The sequence below is a fragment of the Oncorhynchus mykiss genome, chromosome 1 (genome assembly GCF_057628025.1).
Source record: "Oncorhynchus mykiss isolate SJ-2025 chromosome 1, ASM5762802v1, whole genome shotgun sequence".
NCBI classification, from domain to species: Eukaryota; Metazoa; Chordata; class Actinopteri; order Salmoniformes; family Salmonidae; genus Oncorhynchus; species Oncorhynchus mykiss.
The window spans coordinates 54,179,745-54,203,388 of NC_143022.1; the positions used below are offsets into that span (position 1 = coordinate 54,179,745).

General features: G+C 42.2%; 1 protein-coding gene across 2 annotated transcripts in view; it reads right to left on the bottom strand.

Moving 5' to 3' along the window:
* Window positions 1-240: 240 nt before the first annotated feature.
* LOC110524655 (contactin-1a) overlaps window positions 241-23,644 on the bottom strand; it is a 123,336-nt gene continuing 99,932 nt past the window's right edge. For both annotated transcript variants that reach the window (XM_021604503.3, XM_021604512.3), the window contains exons 17-25: window positions 19,523-19,684; window positions 17,119-17,268; window positions 14,505-14,575; window positions 13,402-13,636; window positions 12,390-12,493; window positions 11,571-11,760; window positions 11,246-11,358; window positions 7,812-7,968; window positions 241-6,467 (exon numbers count right to left, since the gene is read on the bottom strand). In XM_021604503.3, coding sequence (XP_021460178.2) covers window positions 6,388-6,467; window positions 7,812-7,968; window positions 11,246-11,358; window positions 11,571-11,760; window positions 12,390-12,493; window positions 13,402-13,636; window positions 14,505-14,575; window positions 17,119-17,268; window positions 19,523-19,684 — 1,262 coding nt within the window. In that variant the 3' untranslated portion in view covers window positions 241-6,387. The remainder of the gene's footprint in view (window positions 6,468-7,811; window positions 7,969-11,245; window positions 11,359-11,570; window positions 11,761-12,389; window positions 12,494-13,401; window positions 13,637-14,504; window positions 14,576-17,118; window positions 17,269-19,522; window positions 19,685-23,644) is intronic.

Consider the following 23,644-nt stretch of genomic DNA (forward strand, 5'->3'; position numbering starts at 1 on the left):
TTACTACCCCAGAGTATAGGTGGTTTTAGGCTGTGGAACAGCTATTTTAGACCTTAATGCACAACACCGCTTTCTGGAATTTCATTTAGCTCTTCAATGATCTTATGTTTATTCAGCTGAGACTTTGGTTTTGTGCACATAGAGTTTAGTCTTTCCTTCATTTATTCACTGTACATTCTGTACTTCAGTCGGCCTATGGACATTCAAGACAAGATATAAAAAGAGACAAGTCACCTTAAATGGATAGTTAACTAAACTTTTATTGTTCCTTTTATGTCCAGCCAATTGGAGAGTCCAGTTTCAGCCCTCTCAACATGTGCGATTCAGACTCAGTACAGTATGAATACAGCACTGAACATACAGCCAAACAATGCTGCTGTGTCAACAACGGTGATGTCATCAAAGCCCAACCCATCTTACAGTAATGCATGAGACCGAGCACAGGACTGACCAGTAGGGCCTACTGAACTTGAATGAGTGAGATTCCTTTAGTCAGTTTAGGTTTTTTTCTGTAAGACCTTAACCCCCATTAGGATGAAAAAAAAATCCAGACATTTTTCCCAAATTCTCAGGTGAATCCTCCAACTGGATTTCTTGGAAAATTTGGGAATATTGGGAATCCTCCATTTGGGATTTCTGGAAACGCTGGGAATTTTGGGAAAGTTTAGAAACATTTGCAACCCTGTCCTCCATAGACTTCCCCTTGAGATGACTGGCTTGCTAATGCACATGTTAGGCTTATCTATAGACTGTGCTGTATGCACACATAACACACAGTCTCTGACATAAAGGGATGTCACTCATAATGGAATTAATGTTTATTATTATTTGCCACAAAGGCATGTTGAGTTCATAGGAAGCTGATAGGAAGTTGCCTGTATGTATGATGCGTTGACTCATTGCAATGTATGGATGGAGCTTCTTTACCATATAGGCCTATAATCACTTTCCAATGTCATGCATGTTAGGATGTAGTAATAGCAACTTTCCTTCCAAATATCAAAGTTCAAGGCATTCATGCATTTGGCAACTCTTTCAATGACTTGTCGCATGAGGGGAAACCAGGGAAAGCACTTTGGTAGGTGTCTTGTTGACATAGTCACAATGTATGCAGAGGCATAGCTCTGGTCCAGGGCGCTGCTTGAGCCTTGCGTAGCAAGCCACTTGAACACCCTGGACCAGAGCTAGAACACCCTGGACCAGAGCTAGTAAAAGCATGGCTAGTATCACACCGAACATGTATTCAGGGAGAAAAAAAAAAAAAAAGAAATCTGCATTTTTATACTTCTGGCGGGAAATAACAGTAATACATCTCTACTGTTTAACCAGTGGCGGGTCATAATGATGAACAACAACACCAATTGATAATGCATACTCTATATATCTCTGATGACATCATAACTCTCATGTTGTTAATAAAAAAAGACAAATGAATGTCGCAAACATAGTAGGACCAATGAATGAGCTTTGGAGGACTATGATACGGGTATTGAAAGTTTGTGTTATTTATCTTGAGTTGCACCAGTTTATGGACCATGACACACAATAGTAGTATAACTGTTATAGGAGCTAGGCAGGTTGTGTTACGTGTAATACAATTTAAATAGCCATTCAAGATTCAAACAGACATTGCACGCTTACTTACTGAGCGAGAGTCACTGCGTCACTGTTGATAGTGACACTCACACTTCAGACATTGATTAAAAAGGGGCTGAAACATAAAAAATAAAACATTAAAAAAAAAACGAAATAAATGAGACATTAAAAAGATGAAACCAAATGCAAAACATTCTTTACAAAGCACCAGCATGTAGTCTACCACTAAGGTCTGATACAGTCAAAACAAAGCCTTTTTGTGCTCAATGTACTCTTTCATGGGATATTCAAACCACATAAATAGAATCCTTAGAAGGGAAAACACCCATTCTATATTTCTATTTCTATGATTCCAAACTCAGTTTAGTTGATATGGTTCCTCCAAGTGTACATGCTTACAACACTGGACACATGTTATGGCAAGGCGATGGTCACGGGACAGTTAGGTGTCCTGACAAGCAAACCAAATACACTACTGTCACACATTGTTTATGTCATGTTATACAACCGGTGGGTCTAGTCCTGAATGCTGATTGGTTAAAAACCGCATTTCAGCCGGTGTCTATTCAACAAGTTACCACCAGCTAAGTCTATGACGTTAAAATGCCTATTTACTCTGTTCCACCTGACTGCGCAATCCACTGTTTTATCAGCCCAGTCAGGCAACTAGGCGTGTGTCGAGGGTGACTACTTCACAGGAGAGCTGTTTGAACTTTTTTATTTATCAAAATGCGTTCATTGTTCATTCTGGAACATGTGAACTTTCATGTGCCTGAATAAGAAACTTGTATGCCATCTGTAAATACAGTGGCTTGCCAAAGTATTCACCCCCTGGCATTTTTCCTGTTTTGTTGCCTTACAATCTGGAAATAAAATGGATTTTGCGGGGGTTTTTATCATTTGATTTACACAACACTTTGAAGATGCAAAATATGTTTTATTGTGAAACAAACAAGAAATAAGACAAAAAAACTGAAAACTTGAGCATGCATAATTATTAGCATTAGCCACCTTTTGCAGCAATTACAGCTGCAAGTCTCTTGGGGTATGTCTCTATAAGCTTGGCACATCTAGCCACTGGGATTTTTGCCCATTCTTCAATGCAAAACTGCTCCAGCTCCTTCGAGTTGGATGGGTTCCACTGGTGTACAGCAATCTTTAAGTCATACCACAGATTCTCAATTGAATTGAGGTCTAGGCTTTGACAAGGCCATTCCAAGACTTTTAAATGTTTCCCCTTAAACCACTCGAGTGTTGCTTTAGCAGTATGCTTAGGACCATTGTCCTGCTGGAAGGTGAACGTCCGTCCCAGGCTCAAATCTCTGGGAGACTGAAACAGTTTTCCCTCAAGAATTTCCCTGTATTTAGTGTAATCCATCATTCCTTCAATTCTGACCAGTTTCCCAGTCCCTGTCAATGAAAAACATCCCCATAGCATGATGCTGCCACCACCATGCTTCACTGTGTGGATGGTGTTCTTGGGTTGATGAGAGGTGTTGGGTTTGCGCCAGACATAGCATTTTCCTTGATGGCCAAAAAGCTAAATGTTTTACTCATCTGACCAGAGTACCTTCTTCCATACGTTTGGGGAGTCTCCCACATGCCCTTTGGCAAACACCAAATGTGTTTGCTTATTTCATTCTTTAAGCAATGTTTTTTTTCTGGCCACTCTTCTGTAAAGCACAGTTCTGTGGAGTGTACGGCTTAAAGTGGTCATATGGACAGATACTCCAATCTCAGCTGTGGAGCTTTGCAGCTCCTTCAGGGTTACCTTTGGTCTCTTTATTGCCTCTCTGATTAATGCCCTCCTTGCCTGGTCTGTGTGTTTTGGTGGGTGGCCCTCTCTTGGCAGGTTTGTTGTGGTGTCATATTCTTTAAAACATTTTAATAATGCATTTAATGGTGATCTGTGGAATGTTCAAAGTTTCTGATATTTTTTTACAACTCAACCTTATCTGTAGTTCTCCACAACATTGTCCGTGACCTGTTTGGAGAGCTCCTTGGTCTTCATGGTGCCACTTGCTTAGTGGTGTTGCAGACTCTGGGGCCTTTCAGAACAGGTGTATATATACTGAGATCATGTGGCGGATTATGTGACACTTAGATTGCACACAGGTGGACTTTCTTTAACTAATTATGTGACTTCTGAAGGTCATTGGTTGCACCAGATCTTATTTAGGAGCTTCATGGTAAAGGGGTGAATACATACGCATGCACCACTTTTCCATTTTTTATTTTATATCATTTTTTGAAACAAGTCATTTTTTTCATTTCACTTCACCAATTTAGACTGTTTAATAAATACTATGAAATAAAAATCCATTTAAATTACAAGTTGTAATGCAGCAAAATAGGAAAAACGCCAAGGGGGATAAGTACTTTTGCAAGGCTCTATGCGAATAAAATTGTTAAATTACGAGCACAGTTGGTTAAAAAGACAGCAACCGTCCCGCTAGTCATGATTGGCTGAGATAATGAGTGGGCTGGACATGCCAAGAGATGAGTTTGGATTGGTCTGCCATATAGCACGCTTCTGTCTATTTGAGCTGGTCATTATGTCTAGGTAATCCAATCTAACGCTGCTTTTTTATTTTATTTATCGTGTAGTAACACTTAACAAAAGACTCTACTATGCAAGTATCCATTTCAATAGAACGTCACTGCAGCAACTGTTTCAGAGCACTCGTCTGAGTGTGCCAGAGTGCAGAATAACGGCGGTTGAATATGTCAGTAAACGTTGGCAAAAAAGCATACAAACAAAATGGAAACAACACAGGATGTCTTATTTAATGAACGGGGTTGCAATCTGCCATGAAGCATTCGTCCATGTATATGGGTAAGAGTCTAGCTACAGTTTCAGATATTATACGTTTATAATTTTGTCAGAAAGTTGTTTTCATTGCAAGCTAAAGCTTGCTGTTAGCTAGCTAGCTGACATTAGATGGCAGGCTCGCTAGCTAATATTATGCTTATGATCTGTGTGTAGTAACTTTAATGTTATATCAGAATGCCATTTCGCATTGCTAGTTATAGCCTAATGTTAGCAAGCTAACTAGCTAACACTGAACCTATTTGGATAACTTTAGCTAGCACTCTATGGATTGGGATTATGGTTCATTGTTTAGCCCCACCCATTTTAAGAGGGTGTGAACAATGCTGAATGGGTGTAGACACCCTACTCCAGTAGGTACCAAAACATTCAAAAGGCAATTTTCTCAAAAGTGAGTTTATAAGTTTATCAACTTTCAAAGCAGAATTACTTTCCCATTGTTCCTCAAATGCAGTGTATGAAATACCATTTTGTAGCTCTGAGTCTCCACTTTTATCCAATGTAAAAAAAAAAAAAACACTATTTCAAATTTTGCGGCACGAGACCGATTTAAGCCGGTCGGTCACAATTTATAAACTTGATCTCCACTATAAAAAGCATCTAGACATTATCTCACATTTCTTTAAGACTAACATTTAGTTTTCAACAGCGGATTTTTGTATAAACCTTGCGGTGTGTCCCTCAGGTATTTGCAACATTGTTACAATATTCAAATTCGATCTCCAGCTGTCCCATAGCAATGAACGTGCCGGGAGTCCGGATGAGACAGACAGGCAGGCAGCTTTTCTCAGCCAGTCGAAATCATGAATCCGCATCCTTTTTATGGATATATACAAACTGCAGGTCTGATATGTTTTCAAGCTAATTTCTCGTTCCCACAGTTCATCAATACATTCAACTTTTACATACACAGATATGCATGTGCTAAAAATGCTCGCATCACTCTGGCTGAGAAGTTTCTCTTGTTTTGTCAGGAAACTCTTTCTGATAACAATGGCTACATGCAAACACTTGTAAACGGGGTCCATTCGTTTTCGAGAGCGTTACGAGTTGGAAATAAGCATGTTTCTGTGAGATAAAAATCAACGTTTCTCTGAACAAAGAAGTTACAGCGTTAATAGTAAGCTATATGTACTGGCTATATGTACTTATTAAGATAGCAGAACCATATACATTGCATATATTATATTAGTATTACATGAATTGCTCTTTTGTCTGATGATGTTCGATAAGAGAAATCGTAGGATGCCGGGGACCATGAGTAGAGATTTGATTTGACTGTATCTCTGTAAAGGGGATGGTGTAATTCATCTTGAAAAAAGAAAAGAAAAAGGGGGAAGAAAAAGTCACTGAAATGCATATAAAACACAAAGACATTTTCAGAAACTCATACACTTATCCTTCACAACTATATTACCTGCTAAGCTTATATATATATATATACACTATATATGGAATGCTATGTTGTAACAATTGCCCATAATGCCATACATCAAATGAAACACACACTTTGAAGCTACTGTACCTTCATGAATGAACAAGAAAGGCCTGTAATCACAATATTTTTTTTAAACAGTTACCTGCCATCTTGGTGCAGTACCTATGCACTAACACCTCACCCAGTCAAGAGCCAGTCATGGCATTGTGAAAGATAAGTGTAACCGTTCACATATAAGGCATATTGAAAAAGTTGAAACACCCCCTTTAGACGCTCCTCCTTCAACGATAATGTAGGTTTAAAATAAGAGAGATCCCAGATATCTTCTCTGTCCAAATTTTGTATTGTGTCTTTTTCCCCACAAACAGAGCCTTAATTCCTCGAAACGGGGAATATGTTTTTTTTTGGCCTGCAAGGTGAAACCAAAGGTTGTGGAAACCAAAGTTGTCATAGATAGGCGTCAACTTCACAGAGTCTCCTTCACTGGACTGGACAGTGAAGACAGAGAAAGATGGCGCTACATTCAGAGGCCCATCAGGCAGAGCAGAGCCACCAGAAGCAGGGAGGCCAAGCTGAGGGACTTGGCAGCCATGATGCCTCCACCTGGAGGGAGACAGACAGAGGCACAATGGTGACGTTTCAATTACAGTTTGGGTAGCGTTCTAACCTATCAACCAAGCCATGTATATTTGGTCTGTTCTGTTAGGGATCCTGTGTATGGTTTCACGATAGGAAAATATTTCATACGCACTATCCAATGTGTTTGAGCAGGTAGTGGATATCAAATCATATGCTTAGAAAATGGTAAAAAGAGTGAGTGCACACTGCAATTTATGCTCCAATGTTGTTAATTGGCGACAAAAGTTTCGACCACTTTCCTTCATGGTTTTATGATATCATGCTGTGTACCCCTCTGAGTGTCCCCTCTCCCTACCACCTGTGTAATATGGTGTGACATGTTCTCAATAAGCCAAAGATTGGATCTAGAATTTGTACGGCAAGACAGAGTCAGGTTTTTTTTTTTTTTTCAGTGGCAAAATGTGAATGCCACATCCAATTTGGAGATGGATGACATGTACTGTAAATTACTGGCTGACGGTTATGGCTGGCTGACACAACATTTATTGTCATAGAGAGCTCACCTCTGTTTCAATCCACACATGCTACATTCATGAGGGCTCGCTCCAGTAGAGAAGCCATTGGTGAACTGATTCCAAATGTATGTATAGATGGGTGCATTGTGTAGCCTACAGCTGATTCCTTGGGCCGTCATAAAATAGCAGGATTATTTCAGTTTTAAAGATGGCCACCGAAAGCCAGAGTCATTTGTCACAGTCAACCAGGGGGCCCATGGACAGGAGCTGTCACTGACATTTTCATAGTGGATATTATTATAGAGGTATAAGATGGGTGGAAAGGCTTTAGTCTAAAGTCCATTACAAAAGCCTGGTGATGGCCCACTGACTTCAGATTGACTGGCCGACTGACTGAACGACTGGCTGAGTGGATGGGGTGGAGGATGGAGGGTTGGCTGAGAGTCTGGGTGGATGGATCAAGGGGTAGAGGGGGTCTTGTGAGAAGAGGAAGAGGGAAACCCCCTCCTGGGTAGCTGTTATCATGGAGGCCAGGCCAACCTGACAGCTTGATTACACAGACTCCTGGGAATCGGAGCTCCGGGGGGGATTATAATGGAAGGGGTTTGACAAATGGAGGGCCAGCTGCCTTGGATAAGATGGTGATATCTCCCCATCGCACCAAATATGGGATTCAACTTCAGATGGACTACAGTGCTTCACTCAAGTGTTATTATGTTGGCGCTGTGTTACTTAATCTATAGCACCTCCTCACAATCAGCCTCCAATTTGTGTCATATTCATTTCTGCCTCTAAAAAGGGGCTTTATACATTTTTGTAAATGTATTACGTTGATATTTGATTGATGTGTTACCTGAGATGCGTATTTGGGCCACAGCCCCGTCTCCTCCCTCGCTGTGAGCCCTGACCTCCACTATGTAGTCCCCATCCTTGTGCATGGGCAGGTCTATGGACCGCTTCCCAGTGGTAAACAGCATCCCAGTGGATTTGCTGGCCTGCCTGTACAGGACCTGTATGGAGACCAACACACAGACAGAATATTAGATCAGTTCATATATGTTCATACTAAGGAGCTGTGACTACACTGCAAAAAGTGAAATATAAGCAAGCCTAAATATCTTATATTGACTGATAATTCCCTTAATTGTCTTGTATGTATGGGATACACATGGTATACACTGTCCAACAAAATGCTTACGTGCAGGTTCCTTCTCGACAATACAACAACAATAATAAATAATAAAAGATAAGAATACAAACATAAAGTAAATTGCCCAGTAGAATAGAATAAACATTATAGTGTAATACAGGAAGGCACAATTTTTAGCCCAATATTTAAAAGTGTTTTGGGGAAGGGGGATTGGTGGGCAAGTGTTTTAAATTGTGAAGTATTTAGCAATCTTGTAGCAGCAGTTTGTGATGTGTGTAGCATCCATGTATGTGTGTGTGTGTGTGTGTGTGTGTGTGTGTGTGCGTGCGTGTGCGTGCGTGCGTGTATGAGTGTACAGTGGCAAGAAAAAGTATGTGAACCCTTTGGAATTACCTGGATTTCTGCATTAATTGGTCATACAATTTGATTTGATCTTCATCTAGGTCACAACAATAGACAAACAGTCTGCTTAAACTAATAACACACAAACATTTATACTTGTTCATGTCTTTATTGAACACACCGTGTAAACAATCACAGTGCAGGATTGAAAAAGTATGTGAACTCTATGATTTGATAACTGGTTGAGCATCCTTTGGCAGCAATAACCTCAACCAAACATTTTCAGTAGTTGCGGATCAGATCTGCACGATCAGGTGTAATGTTGGACCATTCCTCTTTACAATATTGTTTCAGTTCAGCAATATTCTTGGGATGTCTGGTGTGAACCATTTTCTTGAGGTCATGACACAGCATCTCAATCGGCTTGAGGTCAGGACTCTGACTGAGCCACTTCAGAAGGCGTATTTTCTTCTGTTGAAGCCGTTCTGTTGTTGAATTACTTCTGTGTTTTGGGTCGTTGTCCTGTTGCATCACCCAACTTTTGTTGAGCTTCAATTGGCAGACAGAGAGCCTTACAATCCCCTGCAAAATGTCTTGATGAACTTGGAAATTCATTTTTCTGTTGATGATAGCAAGCTGTCCAGGCCGTGGACTGATGAATATCAAGGCTTTTATAGATACATTTGTAACCCTTTCCAGCTTTATGCAAGTCAACAATTCTTAATCTTAGGTCTTCTGAGATCTCTTTTGTTTGAGACACGGTTCACATCAGGCAATGCTTCTTGTGAATAGCAAACTCAAATTTTGTGATCGTTTTTTTTTATAGGGCAGGGCATCTCTAACCAACATCTCCAATCTCGTCTCATTAATTGGACTCCAGGTTAGCGGACTCCTGACTCCAATTAGCTTTTGGAGAAGTCATTAGCCTAGGGGTTCACATACTTGTTCCAACCTACACCGTAAATGGTTAAATTATGTATTCAATATAGACAAGAAAAATACAATAAGGAGTGTTATTAGTTTAAGCACACTGTGTTTGTCTGTTGTTGTGACTTAGATCAAGATCAGATCAAATTTGATGACAAATGTATGAAGAAATCCAGGTAATTACCAAGGGTTCACATACTTTTTCATGCCACTGTATATCTATGTGAGTGTATGAATGAGTGAGTGCATGTGTGCTAAGGTACAGAGAGTCAGTGCAGGTGGCTGGTCTAGAGGGGCCAGCTCTCTGATGGCTTGTAGATAGAGCCTGTTGGTCTCTGAGCCTGTTGGCATCATACCTCATACTCCAATACCGTCTGCTCGACAGTAAGGATGCTGCCGGCCTTCCACACTGTTTCAAATAGATGTCCTGGATGGGTGGGAACATGGTCCCGGTGGTGTACTGGACAGTCTTCACCCATTGGAGGGCCGTTTGGTCGTGGATGGAGCAATTCCCCATACCAGGCCGTGATGCAACTGGTCAGGACGCTCTCAATGATGCAGCGGGTAGTATTAGGAGAGGCCCCGGGGTGGCATGCCAAATTTCAGCCTTAATTTGGCAGCCTTAGGAAGTAGAGACACTGTTGCGCCCTCTTGACAAGAGTGGTGGTGTTGTTGGTCCATGTCAAGTCCTCGGTAATGTGGACGCCGAGGAACTTAAAACGTCTCACTCTCTCTACTCCAGTCCCATTGATGTGGATCGGGGAATGTTCCCTCCTCTGCTTCCTGAAGCCAACAATTAACTCATTTGTTTCGCTGATGTTGAGGGAGAGGTTGCGGGCCTGGCACCACAATTCCGCTTACCTCCTCTCTATAGGCCGACTCTTCGTGGTTGGTTATGAGGCCTACCACCGTGGTTTCGTCAGCGAACCTGATGCTGCAGAGGGTCAAGCTTGGAGGGAACAATAGTGTTGAATGCTAAACTGTAGTCGATGATCAGTACGCTCACATAGGTGTTCCTCTTGTCCAGATGAGTTACGGCCGTGTGAATAGTGATGGAAATGCCATCTACCGTGGATCTGTTGGAGCGGTAGGCAAATTGGAGTGTGTCCAGTGTACCTGGCGTGCTGGCCTTAACGTGAGCACTTCATGATGAGCGGGGTGAGTGCGACAGGGCGGTTTTGGGCATGACACCTTGTTTTTCTTTGGCACTGGTATATTGGTGCTGTCCTTATAGCAGGTGGGCACTACGGCCTGGGGCAGGTTGAATATGTCCGAGAAGACACCCACCAGCTGGTCAGAACACACTCTGAGGATGCGGCCAGGGATGCCGTCTGGGCTGGCAGCTTTGTGAGTTTTTACTCTTTTGAGAGTTTTCCTCGCATCAGCCTCGGAGAGTGAAAATCACCTGGTCGTCCGGAACAGCGAGAGTCCTCCTGGATGGCTTGGTATTGTCTGCCTCAAAGCGACCACAGTATGTGTTAAGATTCTCTGGGAGGGAGGCTTTGGTACCCTTACTTGTAATAAGCCTTTTTTTAAGTTACAATAAGCAAAATTATCTGCCAATGACGTTAAATCATTTAGCTTGGTAAAAAAGTGAATTATCACTCAATATAGGATATTCAGGCTTGCTTAGATTTCACTTTTTGCAGTGTATGAGAAAGGCACTTGAGTACACTGTATGTCGTGTCGAGTAATGTGGACCTTCTAGCTTGGTTGAGTTTTGAAAGCTGTAGCTTTAAGAAATCTGTTACGTCTCGTGCGTATGTGGCAGATGCTGGAGAGAGACTATTGCTCATGTGTTAATCTGAAGTACAGGCCTTTTTTTAACTACACTACAAGCTTCCATGCATTTGTAAAACTGTACCCACCTTGTAGCCATCTATTGTTGACTCGTTGGCCAAGGGCTCAACATGTTCCCAGGCGATATTCACTGATGTGCCTTTCAGCTTTTTACTGATTATTTTAGGAGGCCGGCTTGGGGCTGGCGAAAAACAGAAGAAGAATTGTTCTACAGTGTAAGGATCAGGTGACAACCAAACACAGAATCAGTGAGATTACACTTTTGCACCCCGGTTCATAACTCAGAATATGCTGACGATTATTTAGCCGAGGATCAGTCTCCCAGACACAGATTAGTCTAAGAGTAGTCTTCATTTATTTCCAGGAAACCAGCCCGGAGATAAAAATACGTACGGGCTTTCTTGGTGTAGATCTGTAAGTGTTGGCTGGGGGGTCCGTATCCGGCTGCATTGTAGGCCTTGACCTCTATGAGGTAGTGGGAGTCTGGCCTCATGTTATCCAGCCTGGTCTGGTTCTCTCTGCTGGACACCACCACCCTCTGACTGGACGTCTCGCTGTCCTCCGCCTTCCTCCAGTACCGCACCTGGACAGGAGAAGAAGGAGACGATCACAGAGACTCAATATACTGTATATAAAATATTTTAAGGCCTAAATACTTCCTGGTAAAATAATATGGTAATGACTACTAGCTGATTGTGCTGGATCAAATACAATGGAGTACTCAGGCTTAGTCCATTGTTTGGAGGACTCAGGTTTAGTCCATTGTTTGGAGGACTCAGGGTTAGTCCATTGTTTGGAGGACTTTGGGTTAGTCCATTGTTTGGAGGACTCTGGGTTAGTCCATTGTTTGGAGGACTCAGGGTTAGTCCATTGTTTGGAGGACTCAGGGTTAGTCCATTGTTTGGAGGACTCAGGGTTAGTCCATTGTTTGGAGGACTCAGGGTTAGTCCATTGTTTGGAGGACTCAGGGTTAGTCCATTGTTTGGAGGACTCAGGTTTAGTCCATTGTTTGGAGGACTCAGGGTTAGTCCATTGTTTGGAGGACTCAGGGTTAGTCCATTGTTTGGAGGACTCAGGGTTAGTCCATTGTTTGGAGGACTCAGGGTTAGTCCATTGTTTGGAGGACTCTGGGTTGGTGCAGACAGGTCGCTTCTACTTCTATCTGACAAACAGTCATGTTACTCCTCATAGACAAAGACACATAGTACTGACCTGGTAGCCTTCTACAGTGTGCTGGGTGACAGGAAGCCACCACACGATGGCCTCAGTGGCGGACAGCGCCCTGGCCCCCACACTAGTCGGGGCTTTAGATGGCACTGGTGGCACACACAGATATATAATTTAAGACACTATAAGACACAGAGAGAGAGAGAGAGAGAGAGACCCTGTAAAAGTATTTCCTCCATACACCCATCTACAGTAACTATCCATTTTCTATGAATATAGTTTCTCTTTCACTTTACAACTTCATGTTGGCACCAAGTCTGACCTGTTCATGCAGACCTCCCTCAGTCTTGGTAAGGAGGCATCTGTTAACAGCCATTAATCATTACTTGGAACAAGCTCAGTGACAGAAACTTTCCTCTGAGTTATGACCCAAGGCACACTCTCAGAGTCTTCGCTCCAAGACAGAGCGCTGACCTTCTTTGGATGTTTAAATCCCACGGCGGGCACCGCACCAAGAAACCTTCACGCACACGTCGTCAAGCTTAACTGAATGCTTCTCTCCTCTTTTGCACTCCCAACGAGCGTTACCACCGCAACTGAGCATCTCTCCGTAGTGGCTATCTTGATTGTCTGTCAGCTGAAGTTAATAAGTGGGCTAAATGCTTGGCATCCTTGGGGTGAATAATTAGCTTTCTGGTTCATGCCACAAAGATCACGATAATCCTACTCTGATGAGGGCGGGGAATGGAGGGAGGGAGAGAGGTAGGGAGAGATGGAGGGAGGGTAGAGAGGGTTCACATTCTAAGGGTACAATTCTTCACATTCATCTTTGGGATTAGTTATGAAGTATATCCCACGCCATTAAAAAGTCACCGTGCTGATAAATAATTGACACTGACAGATTGAAACAGTTGATATGAAGGTGTGGCATTCTGAAGAGCCCTGCTCTCGCTATGCTGCGGACAGAGTGCAATAGTCTGGGTTCAGTTTTTCTGTTTTCCCCACCGATGCTTGCGGTTTGGGTTTAGGAGTAAGATGATCCTCGATCTGTGCTTACCGTCCTGTGCAGAGTAGATGACAGCCATGAGACTATAGGGTCCTTCCCCTTTGCTGTTGAAGGCCTTCACTTTGACCTCAAACTCTGTGGAGGCGAGGATGGACGGGTCTTTGTGGACGTAGTGTTTAGCCCCGGGGTCTGCCACAGTCACCTTCCTCCACTCGTAGCCATCCCGGGGCTTAAAGGCGATGATGTAGCCAAAGTTACGTCCATAGTAGTACTGTGGCTGCACTGGCTGGAGGTAGATGGAATAGAAACAAGAATTGAATGACGGAGAATAACAGAAATATCCACAGAAACAAAAGACATCCTTGCAGAGAGCGTTACGCTGAGTGACAAGACAATTGCCAGACCCAAAATAAAAAGGGTTATCGTCACTCTAAAGCATGTTTATATAATACTAATTCTAGTAAACATGACGACTGTGTTTCTGACAGAGTGTTTATTCCAAAGTTATGACACTCTTATTATTAGACCAACACCCTCTCCCCATGCCTCATCTCCTAGCTTGGCTCAGGCACCATCAGACCATATGTTCTGCGTGACGTACATGCATCAGACACCGCTAACCTCTAAACACACACAGTTAACCTTTAAACACAAGCCTCATCACATCGACCAACTGCTGTAGGATTGATGCTGCCAGGCTTCTAGCAAGAAAAGGCAATTTGCCCAGGAGCGCAATGACAAATTCCTAAAGGGGGCAGCAGAGAAACGGAGGCTAGCTAATGCCTGATACCTATCACTGATAGATTTGCTGGTGATCGTGTTGTGAGTGTAAACAAGTGAGAGACCGGTACAAAAGCACTTCTGGACACCCGCGTTTATCCGTCAAACCGCACTGTTACGAATGTGCTGTGGTGGGATGTGTTTTCTTCCCTCTTCCTACATGAATATAGCCACCGTACTTTCATAGCTGTTTTGCACTGCCTTGCAAAGAGGAGGAAAAGAAAGGCAAAAACTAAATGTACTTTGCATGTGCAAAAACTTCTGCTAATGCTCGTCTCCATTGGCTTGCTCCTGGCTGTTGTCAGATCAGATTTAGGAGGGAAGTTGAGTTCGTGGTCATAGGTCACCCTGGAAAAAGTATTGGCTAGACCTACCGTCCAAGTTATGGTCAGCTCCCTGCTGGTCCCGCCGCCGCCGCCGATGTCTGAGGGCGCCACCACAGGAACTAAAAGCAAAACGCCAAGATCTGAGTTCACATTCACAGGGCAGTATTCACAAAGCCCATCAGAGTAGGATCCAGCCTGTCCATTTGATCATATTCATTATGATCTAAAAAGGTCCAACTAAATCCGAGATCAGAACTGCTACTCTGAGACACATTGTGAATAGGGGCCATTGTCCACACAGGACAATGCCAAACAACACATACTGTACCCTTCCATTGGCACCAGTACTGACGAAGCATTGGCTTTGCAAATACCATATCACTGTCACTAATGCTGCCAAGTGCATTAATGTTCATATGGGACCGATGCCACACTGTGGGGGTAGAAAGGCTACAGCTCGTTCCTGCTCTGCTTAAAGCTCAGTCTTATCTCATGCGTCTTGGTTTCGTGAGATGTTTTCTAGTAGATATTATTATTTTAGAAAGGTTCCACTAGGCCTACTTTTTCCAATGTTGAGCTTAAATGGCCGACTGGGGTTCAAAACCAGATCTCCAGTTCAAAACCAGATCTCCCGCTGAGCTAAAGCCTAGGCCAGTGGTCACCAACAGGTTGATAGTGATCGACTGGTCGATCTCCAAGGCATTCATAGTCGATCACCAAATATTTATGTTAAAAAATACATATTTTATTTATTTATCGCAGTTGGCAGTAGGTACATTTGATTCAGAAGCTCTAGTGCCGGGAAGGCAAAGAGTTCCCATTCTGAACTATTTCATGTGTCTGAAGGTAGAACTCTGCATACCCGACCCGGCAGTCCTAGAGAGCAAATCAAGTGAACGTATAGGTCTACCGCTGGCCAATCAGATAGCTCAGATCACCGTCTGTCTGCACAGTTTCCTTGTACCGTAGGCTGTAAAAAGAAGCCGTGCGTGCACAGCAAAGTTGAGACCGTGAGATTTCAAAACGTTTAAAACCGCGACTAGAGAAAGACTCGGCGAATACAGCAAAGAACGGCTGTTTTTATGAGTAGGTTCATGTCTAAGATGTTATTCAGCACCTGTCCACACTTTTCTCAACACTTTTACAAGCCATAAAATGCGTGTTCTCCCTACTTTCAAACGCACTACAACCAGCACCGCAGCAGTCATGAATGAGTATAGCAAAGTGTTTTGATAAGCTTGCGTTGCTACTGTATCATTAGCGGTTTGTGTCAAGGAATATTTCACTTTCTCTGGTCATAGGAGTAACAACATGAACTGGTGCATGAGGCAGATGTTTTTATTTTATACCTTTATTTAACTAGGCAGGTCAGTTAAGAACAAATTCTTATTTTCAATGACGGCCTAGGAACAGTGGGTTCAGGGGCAGAACGACAGATTTGTACCTTGTCAGCTCGGGGATTTGAACTCGCAACCTTCCGGTTACTTGTCCAACGCTCTAACCACTAGGCTACCCTGCCCACCGTAGTAGTAGATAACAATGCAGTGCGACTTGAGTTTCGCCATCAGCTGGAAGACTGTGTCCCCTTTTCTCAGCAGAGAGCGAGCAGAGGGACAGTGAGTCAGGTGAGAGGCAGCCTCACCGCTAGCCTCTCTCTACCTCCCTCTCCTCAGACTGGGGAAAGGGGATACCTAAGTCAGTTGCACAAATGGATGCATTCAAACGTAATGTGTCTTCCGCATTTAACCCAACCTCTCAGAACCAGAGAGGTGCGGAGGGAGCTGCCTTTAACCGACGTCATCGGCATCCGGGGAGCAGTTGTTGTTTGGGGGTTAACTGCCTTGCTCAAGGGCAGAGCCGACAATTTTTCCACTTTGCCAGCTCTGGGATTTAAACAAGCAACCTCTCGTTACTGGCCCACCGCTTTTAACCTTTCACTGCAGTGGCCTAAATCAGGGTCACACAGAGTGTTTCTTGGTAGTCTTTAAAATAATCTACTTTGAAACAAAAGTTTGCACCTGACACACATGGTCATGGACGTACCGTGTCAGGTTGAAATGTATTCAATATTACACTTTACATACATCACAGAAAACTGAAATATAGCAAAGATTTTTGGCGTCGAACCCCGGATTTTCAGCATTTAAAAAAATAATCATGTTTATTAATGATGAAATTATGAAAAATGTGAATGACATTCCACCCATGAGGCCACTCGGTCGTTTGACTGCAGGAATGGGCTACCCGCTAGGCTACCAGCCTAAACTGACCATCAGATGCAGGCCATCAGTCCAGTAAAATGAATTATAGAAAATCATTATGCTCACTCAGCTGTGCCTCACAAGTAATACAATTACCAGTGTGATCGCATACCCAACATTTTTAAATATAATTTCTAAATGGTCTGAGAAGAACAACATTGGCAGGGCAATTCAAGCATAGCCAATATATAGTGATAGTGTATTGGGACTATAGCCTACTGCAAAAAAACACAACTGTTTTTAATAGGTTAATGTTGCATAGGCTTACAGTTTTTAAGTCATGTTAAGGTTGGTGACCACTGGCCTAGACATTAGCTCTGGTAGCCAAGACAAGTTTTCATATCTAAGGCAAGGTTACTCATGATGCGATGGCGGTTCCGTACCAACTCCGTTCCACTCACCTGCCTCCAGCGTAGTGACTTTGGGAGAGGGGCTGCTGGGGTCTCCTGTCCCCAGGGTGTTGGTGGCTATCACCCTGAACTCATACTCTGTCCAGGGAAACAAGTCCACCACCGTGGCCGACTCTGCATTTCCTTCCACATCTGGAGGGGCTACAAATCAAATCAAGCTTTATTTACACAGCACATTTCAGACATGGAAATGTTCACATTGCAGAAGAAAAAAAACAAAGAAAAACGTAAATATTTACTAAACAACAAACATAAGAGGAGAAAAAAACTAAAGAGTAACAAAAACTGAAAGACTGAAAAGCACCCGAAGACAGAGATACATAAACACATAGTTTCACCTCAGAGAAGTGTCAGATAAACAATGACAACAGAGTGTGTATAAATGCTGCCAGCACTTGGACGTCTTTTTCAGACAAGTTGTATTACTTCGGTGCTACTGACCAAAGCACTCATTTACAGGACTTTGTAGTCCTGTAAATGAGCTCATCTTTTTTTGCATTTGATATAAATGCTGACCTAGGACTTATGAAACGGTGCCTGTGAGGACACATGCCATGCGTCCAGAACTTTTTTGGTTTCGGTCTCTGAAGGTTTTGCTTCTTTAAGAGCTCCGCCATGTATAGCAATATAACTGGCACTTCTAAAAAAAAAAAAAAAAACAGGTTTGCTATGTCATTATGGGGTATTGTGGTGTAGATTGATTTTTTTATTTATTTAATCCAATTTAGAAGGCTGTAATGTAACAAAATGTGGAAAAAGTGAAGGGGTCTGAATACTTTCCCGAAAGCACTGTACGTATCTGGCACTTAGCCAGTCAGAGTGGCACCACAGCAGTCTCCGCTTCAGTGTTAGTTTATTTGACCAGATTTTGGTGTTCATGGAGTAAAACATTATATTTTATTGGACTGATAGACAGTAGGAGAGAGACAAAAAAAGGTTGGAGAGGAGACACTAGTATGGGTTCTGAAAGCGGCAGTACAAACTGCAAGACCAGACCTACACATTTAGGGTACATATTTGACCAGTCTACAGTTTGATGTACAGTACCAGTCAAAAGTTTGGACAAACCTAAACATTCCAGGGTTTCTCTTTATTTTTGCTATTTTCTACGTTGTAGAATAATAGTTAAGACATCAAAACTATGAAATAACACATATGGAATCATGCAGTAACCAAAAAAGTGTTAAACAAATATATTTTATATTTGAGATTCTTTGAAGTAGCTACCCTTTGCCTTGATGACAGCTTTGCAAACGCTTGACATTCTCTCAACCAGCTTCACCTGGAATGCTTTTCCCTACAGTCTGGAAGGAGTTCCCACATACGTTGAACACTTGTTCGCTGTTTTTCCTTCACTCTGCGGTCCAACTCATCCCAAACCATCTCAATTGGGTTGAGGTCGGGTGATTGTGGAGGCCAGGTCATCTGATGCAGCACTCCATCACTCTCCTTCTTGGTCAAATAGCCCTAACACAGCCTGGAGGTGTGTTGGGTAATGGTCCTGTTGAACAACAAATGATAATCCCACTAAGTGAAAACAAGATGGGATGGTGTATCGCTGCAGAATGTTGTGGTGGCCATGCTGGTTAAGTGTGCCTTAAATTCTAAATAAATCACAGACACTGTCACCAGCAAAGCACCCCCACACCATCACACCCCCTCCTCCATGCTTCTCCGCTTGTGTGGTTCCCACCGTGATCATCCGTTCGCCTCTCACAAAGACATGGCAGTTGGAACCAAAAATCTCAAATTTGAACCCAGATTTCCACCGGTATATTGTCCATTGCTCGTGTTTCTTGGCCCAAGCAAGTCTCTTCTTATTATTGGTGTCCTTTAGTAGTGGTTTCTTTGCAGAAATCGACCATGAAGGTCTGATTCACGCAGTCTCATCTGAACAGTTGATGTTGAGATGTGTCTGTTACTTGAACTCTGTAAAGCATTTATTTGGACTGTAATCTGAGGTGTAGTTAACTCTAATGAAATTATCCTCTGCAGCAGAGGTAATTCTTGGTCTTCCTTTCCTGTGTCAGTCCTCATGAGAGCCAGTTTCAACATAGCGCTTGATAGTTTTTGCCACTGCACTTGAAGAAACTTAAAAGTAAAACTAAAAGGTAATTCCAGATGACTACCTCATGAGCTGGTTGAGAGAATGGCAAGAGTATGCAGCACTGTCATCAAGGTAAAAGGTGGCTACTTTGAAGAATCAAACATATATTTTGGGATTTGTTTAACACTTTTTTGATTACTACATGATTCCATATGTGTTATTTCATAGTTTTGAGGTCTTCAATATAATTCTACAATGTAGAAAATAATTTAAAAAAAAGAAAAACCCCGGAATGAGTAGGTCCAAACTTTTGACTGGTACCGTATGTCCTTTATTTATTTGACTTACATGTGGTGCCGTCTCGCCAGTCCTCCTGAGAGAACGAGTCCCGGCACTGGATAGTGTATTTAGAGATGGGGCTGTGGTTGTCTGTACCTCGGCTCCAGATCAGACGCACACTCTTATCCCTGATCTCCTCCACGCGCACCCCACCTGGAGACCCAGGCGGACCTGGAGAGACGGAGAGGAAGAGAGGGGGGAGAGGGAGGGAGGGGGGAAGGGGGTGGAGCATGCAGTTGGGTGGAGAAACAGAGATAATCATTGGTTATTACTACAGAAAATACTAGGTCAGAACAAAGAATGTCATAGTATCATGCACACATAATGCAAATGTGCATGCCCATACTGAATAGTAAGGTATAATGTGAAACAAAAGAAACGTATGCTTTTCCCCTTCTGTTCATGGGTGCATAGACTTGGCAAGATTCCTTGCCTGTTAAGTCTACGTTGTACTTATACTGCAACACCTATTCTGAATGAACATCAAAACAGGTGATTCCACTGGCATCAATCTTAGCCTTGAGGATTAATACCTTGCTTAGGGCCATTGACATTCACTAACTGAGCCTATGGACCGAGAGACTTTTTTAATCCACTGTTTCTCTAGTTCCATCTTCCTGAAGGAGAGAAAGAAGAAGACTCTAATAGAAAATCCAGACTGTTGGGGTGAGTCTCTCCCGCTCTTTCACACAGCCTCAGCCTCAGACAGCCGCAGAAATCAAGCAGGACCTTCGTGTCTGTCACAGAATCCACCCTGAGTACTAAGGCGATTAGACTGTAGAGTGACAGAGAGAGGGAGAGATGTGTGTGTGTGTGTGTGTGTGTGTGTGTGTGTGTGTGTGTGTGTGTGTGTGTGTGTGTGTGTAGAATAATCAATTAATTCATTTATTAATTACATTTTATTTTTGTGTCAAATCGCCATTTGGCAACCCATCCCTTATAGGGTTAAATTGACACATAAACAAACATTACAATAATTCACTATGGTAATTAAATTATAATTATTCTTCTGGCATTCTCTGCATTGTGCATCACATAAAGATTAAAAATGTTTATATAATAAAGAAAAAAAATATATATATATATATAAATAAATATATAAAAATATAAATCAATACATAATAGTAAATAAGGTTATCCAAACAATAATTACATGCCTAGAGCAGTAAAATAATGTACATACATATACAGTACATACATACAGTTGAAGTTGGAAGTTTACATACACCTTAGCCAAATACATTTAAACAGTTTTTCACAATACCTGACATTTAATCCTAGTAAAAATTACCTTTTTTAGGTCAGTTAGGATCACCACAATATTTTAAGAATGTGAAATGTCAGATTAATAGTAGAGAGAATTATTTATTTCAGCTTTTATTTCTTTCATCACATTCCCAGTGGGTCAGAAGTTTACAAACACTCAATTAGTATTTAGTAGCATTGCCTTTAAATTCTTTAACTTGGGTAAAACGTTTTGAGTAGCCTTCCACAAGCTTCCCACAATAAATTGGGTGAATTTTGGACCATTCCTCCTGGCAGAGCTGGTGTAACTGAGTCAGGTTTGTAGGCCTCCTTGCTCGCACACACTTTTTTAGTTCTGCCCACACATTTTCTATAGGACTGAGGTCAGGGCTTTTTGATGGCCACTCCAATACCTTGACTTTGTTGTCCTTAAGCCATTTTGCCACAACTTTGGAAGAACACTTGGGGTCGTCAGGTAGCCTAGAGCACTGGACTAGAAACCGAAAGGTTGCAAGATTGAATCCCCGAGCTGACAAGGTAAAAATCTGTTGTTCTGCCCCTGAACAAGGCAGTTACCCCACTGTTCCTAGGCTGTCACTGAAAATAAGAATTTGATCTCAACTGACTTGCCAAGTTAAATAAAAATGGTCCACTTGGACCCATTTGCGACCAAGCTTTAACTTCCTGACTGATGTTGCTTCAATATATCCCCATAATTTCCCTCCTCATGATGCCATCTATTTTGTGAAGTACACCAGTCCCTCCTGGTGCAAAGCACCCCAACAACATGATGCTGCCACCCCCGTGCTTCACGGTTGGGATGGTGTTCTTCGGCTTGCAAGTCTCCCCCCTTTTCCTCCAAAATGACGATGGTCATTATGGCCAAACAGTTCACTTTTTGTTTCATCAGACCAGAGGACATTTCTCCAAAAAGTACGATCTTTGTCCCCATGTGCAGTTGCAAACCGTAGTCTGCCATTTTTATGGCGGTTTTAGAGCAGTGGCTTCTTCCTTGCTGAGCGGCTTATCAGGTTATGTCAATATAGGTCTCGTTTTACTGTGGATTTAGATACTTTTGTACCTGTTTCCTCCAGCATCTTCACAAGGTCCTTTGCTGTTGTTCTGGGATTGATTTGCACTTTTCACACCAAAGTACATTAATCTCAAGGAGACAGAAAGCGCCTCCTTCCTGAGTGGTATGACGGCTGCATGGTCCCATGGTGTTTATACTTGCGTACTATTGTTTGTACAGATGAACATGGTACCTTCAGGCGTTTGGAAATTGCTCCCAAGGATGAACCAGACTTATGGAAGTCTACAATTGTATTTCTGAGGTTTTGGATTTCTTTTGATTTTCCCATGATGTCAAGCAAAGAGGCACTGAGTTTGAAGGTAGGCCTTGAAATACATCCACAGGTACACATGCAATTGACAAAAAAGTATGTCAATTAGCCTATCAGAAGCTTCTAAAGCCATGACATCCTTTTCTGAAATTTTCCAAGCTGTTTAAAGGCACAGTCAACTTAGTGAATGCAAACTTCTGACCCACTGGAATTGTGATACAGTGAATTATAAGTGAAATAATCAGTCTGTAAACAATTGTTGGAAAAATTACTTGTGTCAAGCACAAAGTAGATGCCCTAACCGACTTGCCAAAACTATAGTTTGTGAACAAGAAACTGGTGGAGTGGTTGAAAAACTAGTTTTAATGACTCCAACCTAAGTGTATGTATACCTCCGACTTCAACTGTACACACTGCATATATACACATACAGATGAAGTCGGAAGTTTACATACACTTAGGTTGGCGTCATTAAAACTAGTTCTTCAACTACTACCCGAGGGTGTGGGAAACCAAACTGTACGATATTCATTAACACGCACACAATCAGTTGGTACTTTGTAAAGAGACTGGATTGCTTGATAACATTTCCCATCAACCCCAGTCTTTAACAAACTATAAGATAAAGATCCCTATTTACAAAATCAAAAGCTTTCTGGAAATCAATGAAATATGCAAAAGTAGGCTTCTCTTCATGCAACCTATTTCTAATTATTGTACAGACCGAGAAGACATGATCTGTACAGGCTCTGGATTTACAAAAAAAACATTTTGTTCTTCCACCAGAATGTTTTGGTCCTCTAAAAATGTAATTATCCTTTTGTTGAGGATGGATGAATATCATTTATAAACCGTAATTAATAAACTTATGCCTCTATAGTTCAGTGGCACGCTCGGGTCATTTGTTAAAGATTTGGGAATGGGATTGACTATAGACTTATACCAAGTGGATGGCAGTATGCTGAACTCAAAACACATTTTGAGCAAATCATATAGGACGTTAATTCATTTAGGGGGGATTGTACGTGTGTGTGTGTGTGCTAAGCTTCTGCCTCCACTCTGAAGTAGCCCCCAGTTGTTTCACAGGAAGGTATAACTAACATCTTTTACACAAATAAGTCCATTTTCAGGCTTGTTGTATAGTTGTGTGGAAGCGGACTGGTGAATAGAGCAAGCTCTGACTCCACGTCCGAATGCAGGCCAGGGTCTGTGCAGGATGATAAGCTTCAGAGCTAGGACATTTATTTCTTTTAAATGACTGTCATATGGGGGAAAGTCTATTAGAGAATTCAAAGGCGCTGCTTTTTAATGTTTTTCCCCCCATTGAACTTTCTTTGTTTGGATAGTTTTTCATTTATTCGCCGTGAGTCAGCACCTCCACACAAACTATTTTTTTCTGGGCGTGCGCCAGCTCATGTTTTTAAATCGCCCATTGAACGACAACAATTATACATTGTTGTGATATGTAGATGTATCCAGACACTGCACGTGACCACATAGAGCGATAATAACAAGATGGTAATAATAAGATACAGCTGCTGTG